This window comes from Schistocerca nitens, chromosome 3 (genome assembly GCF_023898315.1).
Source record: "Schistocerca nitens isolate TAMUIC-IGC-003100 chromosome 3, iqSchNite1.1, whole genome shotgun sequence".
NCBI lineage: Eukaryota > Metazoa > Arthropoda > Insecta > Orthoptera > Acrididae > Schistocerca > Schistocerca nitens.
Genome location: NC_064616.1, coordinates 726406935 through 726415321, shown reverse-complemented (window position 1 = coordinate 726415321; position 8387 = coordinate 726406935). Strand labels below are relative to the sequence as shown.

The 8387-nt window shown below is 40.2% G+C and overlaps 1 protein-coding gene across 1 annotated transcript in view; it reads left to right on the top strand.

Annotated features, from left to right (window-relative positions):
- The first annotated feature begins 3491 nt into the window (after window positions 1–3491).
- Window positions 3492–8387, top strand: part of LOC126248698 (prostatic acid phosphatase-like) — a 65944-nt gene continuing 61048 nt past the window's right edge. Inside the window, exons 1-2 of the mRNA XM_049949981.1 lie at window positions 3492–3720; window positions 4415–4513. Coding sequence (XP_049805938.1) covers window positions 3589–3720; window positions 4415–4513 — 231 coding nt within the window. The 5' untranslated portion in view covers window positions 3492–3588. The remainder of the gene's footprint in view (window positions 3721–4414; window positions 4514–8387) is intronic.

Below are 8387 nucleotides of genomic sequence, written 5' to 3'. Positions count from 1 at the left end.
AAATAAACTAGAAATTGTTTATGCCACTAAATTCTTTGGGCTGTTGATATAAGATAATCTACAATGAGCTAAACACATAAACTATGTCAGCAAATAACATGTGGAACAGTCTCTAATGGGATATACAGTGCAACTGATTACCCAAAAAAATGTGTACTGTGTGTAGGTCGAGTCAGTGTTAATGTATGGATTTATTGGATTTATTTTGGGGGGGGGGGAACTCTCCTACAAATAGGAGGGGCTTTACCACACCAAAAGGGAAATTTACACCACGAATATACACCCTCCAAAAACTCATGCAAGCCACTGTTGAAGAAATGACAACTCCATGTGATGTCTTGCTTATATATCTTCGAAGTCATAATTTGTGAAGAAATAAGATCAAAGGCTAGCTCGTTTGCCAAAACTGCAATGTTCACTCGAACACGACAAGGATTATCTGTTACTGCACATAGACCACTCACACATAAATATGAAACAAAATGGTCCATTAGTAGCAGGGATTAAGCTTTCCAATAAGTTACCCAACTTTATCCATTAATATGACAATTTGGTGTGAGGTTCCAACTCACAATGAACATGTTGTGTAACAAAAATTTTTGAAGACTAGAAAGTGACAGTGAAACCTGTAGAAAACGGTTGTCGAAAATAAATAAGTATGTATGCGATACTGGCTGTAGAAAGTTTTTTACTAAGTAAGATAGATAGTTCCTTTTCATTACTCAACACCCCCATCTCCATAGCCGAAGTCGCAGTGCAGTGGCGCCCGACTTGGAAAAAGCTGGTTTAAATCTTGTTGGTAAATCAAATTTTCACTGCCAGTATTTGGCCAGTAAGGAGAGGAGAGGTGGTGGCGTAAAGTTTCTGATCGACGCTCTTCGCACCAATGCCCTCGATTAAATTCCAAATCTCTCCACAGTATCTCATGAAATGAGGGCATGTGACACTGTTGACGGTGATCTGCCTGTTGATTGGGAACATTTTGCTTGGCAACCTCTTGTTGCTACTCTACTGGCCATTAAAACTGCTACACCAAGAAGAAATCAGATGATAAATGGGTATTCATTGGACAAATATATTTTACTAGAACTGACATGTGATTACATTTTCACGCAATTTGGGTGCATAGATCCTGAGAAATCAGTACTCAGAACAACCAACTCTGGCTGTAATAACGGACTTGATACACCTGGGCATTGAGTCAAACAGAGCTTGGATGGCGTGTACAGTCCATGCAGCTTCAACACGATACCACAGTTCATCAAGAGTAGTGACTGGCGTATTTTTGACGACCCAGTTGCTACGCCACCATTGACGAGACGTTTTCGATTGGTGAGAGATCTGGAGAATGTCCTGGCCAGGGCAGTAGTCAAACATTTTCTGCATCCAGAAAGGCCCGTACAGGACCTGCGACATGCGGTCGTGCAGTATCCTGCTGTAATGTAGGGTTTCGCAGGGATCGAATGAAGGGTAGAGCCACGGGTCGTAACACATCTGAAATGTAGCGTCCACTGTTCAAAGTGCCGTAAATGCGAACAAGAGGTGATAGAGAGATGTAACCAATGGCACCCCATACCATCACGCAGGGTGATACGGCTGTATGGCGATGACGAATACACGCTTCCAATGTGCGTTCACCGCGATGTCACCAAACACGGATCGACCATCATGATGCTGTAAACAGAACCTGGATTCATCCGAGAAAATGGCGTTTTGCCATTCGTGCACCCAGGTTCGTCGTTGAGTACACCATCGCAGGCGCTCCTGTCTGTGATGCAGCGTCAAGGGTAACCGCAGCCATGGTCTCCGAGCTGATAGTCCATGCTGCTGCAAACGTCGTCGAACTGTTCGTGCAGATGGTTGTTGTCTTGCAAACGTCCCCATCTGTTGACTCAGGGATCGAGACCTGGCTGCACGATCCGTCGTTACAGCCATGCGGATAAGATGCCTGTCATCTCGATTGCTAGTGATACGAGGCCGTTGGGATCCAGCACGGCGTTCCGTATTACCCTCCTGAACCCACCGATTCCATATTCTGCTAACGGTCATTGGATCTCGACCAACGCGAGCAGCAATGTCGCGATACCATAAACCGCAATCGCGATAGGCTACAATCCGACCTTTATCAAAGTCGGAAACGTGATGGTACACATTTCTCCTCCTTACAGGAGGCATCACACCAACTTTTCACAAGTCAACGACAATCAACTGCAGTTTGTGTATGAGAAATCGGTTGGAAACTTTCCTCATGTCAGCACGTTGTAGGTGTCGCCACCGGCGCCTACCTTGTGTGAATGCTCTGAAAAGCTAATCGTTTTGCATATCGCAGCATCTTCTTCATCTCGGTTAAATTTCGCATCTGTAGAACGTCATCTTCGTGGTGTAGCAATTTTAATGGCCAGTAGTGTATTTGAGAGGAGTAGGCAATGTGCCACTGACGAGTTTCACACTCTCCCTTCTCTCTTTATCAGAAACGTAACACTACACGGTAAACACATCTTCTATCCTCACCTACACTCCAGAGACACGCATGCGACCCAACTCTCACATATCCGCAAGGAATATGAGCAGAGGAAGAACACTTTTTCCAACAGGTGGTTGAACCTACCCTGTGGGATTTCCCAGCCAACAACGCCATATGCACATTAAAACAATACAAAGTATTAGACATTTCAAAGCAAGTCTTCAAATTTTATATGAATTAAGGCCTTTACGTGTTGTTAACATTTCAGTTGAACACTTTTTCCAACAGGTGGTTGAACCCACCCTGTGGGATTTCCCAGCCAACAAAGCCATATGCACATTAAAACAATACAAAGTATTAGACATTTCAAAGCAAGTCTTCAAATTTTATATGATTTAAGGCCTTTACGTGTTGTTAACATTTCAGTTACTGCTGAATAATCTGCAAAATATTTATAAAACTGTTTGTCATTATTCCCTATTCTATTCCTAATACTATCAGGAAAGTTATAGCCATAATATCACGTCTTGGCAGTCCTATATCTCACTGCATTTATATACATGAATAAATTAAAGAGGACAAATAAAGTACTGAGCAGTGTTATAGTAAAGCTAGAATATTCTAAACTATTACTTTCCGAAAAATTTCATTTGAAAAGTTTTAAATTTGTATATTAGTACTGTTTTTCATGGAAAATAGGGAAACAAAAATCACCACATTTGATAAAGCTCCGTCTACAACGTCGTCACATAGTAATTGTCATCCAGGTAGCCATCTGGTCAAAGGAGGACGTGTCATAACGCACTGAAATCGTGTGAAACAAATTCCCCCGTTGTACTACTTTTCAAAAATGGTACTTCAAACACTGTGACTGCCTGAAATTCGGCATCGTAATCTTAAACAGCCACCGTTTAATTAAAATGTAATGTGCATTTTGGCTATTCCATTTTGAATTTCTGATTAAATATTTATCGAATATCGCAGTACAGTAACGGAAGACATATCGATTTCCATGCTGTCGCGCTCAGTTCAGAGTCTGATGTAGAAGCGCATGTGTATATCAGCTGTCAGTATTGTGTTTGGTTGTGATCCGTTGTGTTGTCTAGTCTTGCCAAGTGCCAGTAATGTTGCGGATTTGTCCATCTAAACATCGGAGAAATACAATCACTGCCGTTGTTATGCGTTTGATTGTTCTCTGCCTGTTAGTGAATACTGCTCATGCTGTAGATTCTGGAACACCTGTTTTAGTGCATTTGGTAATTTTCTTCAGCTGCGTCAACTACTGTCGTGTACTTAAACTTTGAAATTTCTTAGGAGTGAAAGACACTGTGATATTCGTTTCAGAGAAACTGTTATTAACGTTTGATTAGTGTGAAATTATTTAGGCAAAGGCACTCTTCGATGTAAATAATACACATAGTTTACACGTCGATTCCGTGCTATTTATCCACTTTAAGTAGTGTGTTCTGCAGTTCCAAATACGCCAGCCACCTTCCGTTTGATAAACAGCGATGGAAGATGACACAGAAAATTAATATTAATAAAAGCTGTCAATTATTCTGATTCTGGAATTTTGTTTATATCCATAGTGTAAAAAGAGTCTGGCGACGCATAATCAGTGTCTCACCATGAATTCATTCGTAACCATATGTTTGTCGTGTATAAGTAGATTAGATGTTTGTGAATGTCCAAAAAATTTGCAGCCAGGCTGTACCTACGGTCTCGTGATATTTATTCATGAATCTGTGCATTTAGCAACAAGGAGTAAGCCATAGACTTGTTTGACACTTGTGTGTGTAAAGCTATATACTGGACACTGAAACATGGTTGTACAATATACATTCTATGTCAGGATAATGAAGCTTTTACTATTTAAAATCATTGTGTATTCTGTTCATCATTGTAAAATATTTCACTCAAAGTTGAGACTGTCAAATTATCTTTTTACAGTTATTTCGTCATGGTGACCGAACACCAATTGACCCGTATCCAACTGACCCGTTCAGGAACAGGAGCTATTGGCCTGAAGGCTATGGACAGTTGACTAATGTAAGTTAAATTTTATGTTAACCATTATTTCAATTCATAAGTGATAATCTTAATTTTAGTTGTTCATTCAGGGATCATCTTACAATGACATTGGATTTGTTGTCGTAATACAATCACAATAATCAGCTTAAAATATACATATACACTGAATATGTGTGTGCTTTATGATAAAGGGACCAACCCACCATTTGCTTGAAATGATTTAGGAAAACCTAACTGAGGGTGGATGGGCAGAGTAAACTCCATCTCCCCAAAAACAAAGTCAGTGTCTTAAAAACTGCACTATGCCCATTTGGTTGGTCCCTTGTGTACAATGCTCTTTGATGTAAGTACAGTTTGCTCTTCATTGCTGCACTCATCAAGGCTGCATTCATGAATGGCATTTAAAGGTTTGGTAAGGAGGTGACATGTATTATTTTTTAAACTTGGAAGATTGAAGACGGGGGAAGAGGAAACACAGAAATAAGATAGAAAGGGGAACTTAAGGTGACACACAACAGTCAACAGTAAGATGAAGATTACAAAGGACTGGAAAAACACCATTTTTTGTAACAAGGTTACAGAGGTGGGGGAGATAAGAGATTAATGTGACCTTTTACATGGATGTTGGGAAGGGGGTGGGTAAAATCGAGTACCTGTTACACAAGTTCAGGTAAAGACAAATGTTAGATACAAATTGTTGGTTTTGGCTGGTGATTTAATGTTAATGACTACTGTCAAGTGCATATATCCACAGTTTTGTTGTTAGTTGGTGATGGCAAGAAATCTGGGGGATAAAACTCCAATGATCTGTAGCTTTGCCCTTGGTATAAGTTATGTTGGAAGGTGACAATTTGGTTATGCGAAAATGGAGCCAACAAATGTGAAACTAAATAAGCCTGTTTGTGCTGACAAACTGATCTGTAGCTTTTTCTGAGGTCTAGGTTAGGTTGGAAGGTGACGGGTTGGTTGTGAGTTGGCGAAGCCAATGAATGTGATATTGAAAAATAACTTGGTTGTTGTGACGGGCTGATCTGTAGCTTAGCTCATAACATCATGTTATAGTCACCATATTGCTTACAGCATTTATAATGTTTCCTATGTCACGGGTCAAAGCTGACAACTTGTCTCAAACATTCCTGCATATGCCAGAGCTTCCCATCTTTTTTGAATGGCCAATAATTTTAAGAATTATTCAGATGGCTCATATAATGAAATGGAACTCAGGTTCATTTTGTTACGTTGCAGAGCATCTTTTGCGGTACCAGTAAATGCGGTCTCTTCTAACAAGAAACTGTTGAATCATCCCCATGTAAAATACAAGGCAGGTATAGTTGACCTGTAAGGTGGTAGATATTTTCACTGTCATCATACAACTTGTACTATTGATAAAGGTGGTGTAGACATTCACATTGTGGTTCATAAAGCAGAATTAGGGAAAAAATTTACAAGACATAAAACATACGGTTAGGTATAAGGGTAATGGAGTGTTTCAGACCTGTGAAGGATTCCATTTGTGCTGAAAAGGAAGTGAATGTGTTTGAGAAAAGATAAATACAGCAGAAAATATGGTTTCTAGTGTACAGCCTGCCTTTGCATCACAAGACACTATTAGCAGTTGGCAGCATATGTATATGAGGAGAGCTATATCCCAAGGCGACCCATGAATAAGTTGGCTAAAACAGCCATTTTAGTTCTGATGGGTTTCTCTCTATTGTTTATTCAGTTGCCATTTAAGGGTTAAGTTGATGCTGCTTATAATGTAGGCCTAGGGATTGAAGAGCATGTCTATTATTTGTTGGGGTTACTGGGTTTCAAACCATCCCCTCTTAATCCTGTCTCTATTCACATGATTAAAGGTATATTTTTAATATTTTATGGAAGCTTGAGAGTGTCATGCATAGTGTATTGTGTATGAAATCAATGGTTGTGAGCCTTGCTCATAGAATTTTAGTAATGCTCATAATTGCAGTATTTTCTCCAGAACTGATCACAGCCTCCTAGTTCAGAGTTCAGTAGAAGGCTTGAACCAGATACTTCAAAGGTTCTGTGACAAGCTAGGTTGTGATATCCCTGTCTTATATTACAGGATTGGGAATTGTAGGGTCCCCTTAAATTACTCATGGTAATTGCCACATCAGAGTGTGCTACTCAGGCAGCTGATGGTGTTTGGAAAGTACAAAGGGGTTTTAAGATTAGATGGCTCTCTATAGACCCTCCCCTAGTTGCAGAACAGTTGAGGGAAGACTTGGGGAATATTTCGCATACATTTCTTGGTCATTTTATGTTTCAGGTGGAGATTTCAGCTTACCATCTATGGAATGGGAGATTAAAGTGGGTAGTGAGGGTAGTAGGGACAGAGAATCATATTAATTTGTTGTAAATTCCTCATCCAAAAAGTACCGTGAACAGTTACTCAGAGAACCGACTCGTGAAGGTAATATCTTAAACCTTCTGGTGACAAATAGACTCAAACTTTTGGATTCAGTTAGTGTAGAACAGGGAATCACTGATCATAAGGTTGTCACAACATCAGTGAATATGGTTGTAAATAGGAATACAAAGAAAGACAGGAACATTTTTCTGTTTAGCAGGAGTGACAAGAGACAGATTTCAGTTACCAGGCACATTATCAGGAAAACTTCATCTCTAGCACTAACAGTGATGAGCATCAATTGACAAGGTCCAAGAGCATTGTACAACACGCTTTAGACAAGTATGTGCTGAGCAGAATTGTGAGGGATAAACACCCACCATGGTTTGACATCCATGTTAGGAAGCTGCTACAAAATTATAGAGAACTTCACTAAAAATTTAAACCTAGCCAAAGTCTCGAACACAAACAAAAATTTAGTGAAACCAAATTTAGCATAAGAAGGGCTATGCGTGAACCGTTCAATGAACATCAAAGTAAAACTCTGTTTACCTACTTGACAGAAAATCCTAAGGAGTTCTGGGTTCATGTTAAATTACCAGTAAACAGATTGAAGCCATCTGTCAGAAATGGTTGAAATGGCTCTGAGCACTATGGGACTTAACATCTGTGGTCATCAGTCCCCTAGAACTTAGAACTTCTTAAACCTAACTAACCTAAGGACATCACACACATCCATGCCCGAGGCAGGATTCGAACCTGCGACTGTAGCGGTCACGCGGCTCCAGACTGAAGCGCTTAGAACCGCACGGCCACACCGGCCGGCAAAGCCATCTGTCCAGACACTCTGTGACCATAATGACATTAAAACAAAAAAAAAATGACACAGAAAAGGTTGTAATACTAAATGTCGTTTTCCTAAACCGTTTCACAGAAGATCACATAGTTTTTCCTCCTGTAAGTTGTCACACAAATGCCAAAATGGCAGATATTGAAATGAGTGACCAAGGGATAGAAGAGCAACTGATCTCTCCACAGAGGAAAGGCCTCTGGACCTGATGAATGCCAGTTTGATTCTAAGTGATACGATGGTACCTAGCAGTTACAGCTGATTAGTTGCGCTTCCAAACAGCATTCCATACGGGCAAACCATTTGCATCTTTGCCTGTAGTTATTTGTGTTTTAGATTGTTGGGCTGTGTGTGGCTCTATTTAGAAAGAATAGCTTGATGTAGTCATAAGGCTGAGCTGCACACATCTGCTTTCATGCCCCACAGCTAATTCGCTGCAAATAATAACCTGTACCTGTGATCCTGCAGTCAGATAGTTCATGCATCCACTAGGCTTGCGAGTTAATAAAATGCGCAGAAATACAAACTAAAAGTTGGTACCCACCTACACAGGGAGAAATGATCATCACAATAAAATAAGAGAAATCATGGCTTGCACAGAAAAATTTTCCTGCACATCTTTCGAGAGTGGAACAGTAGAGAGACAGCTGGAAGGTGGTTCACTGAACCCT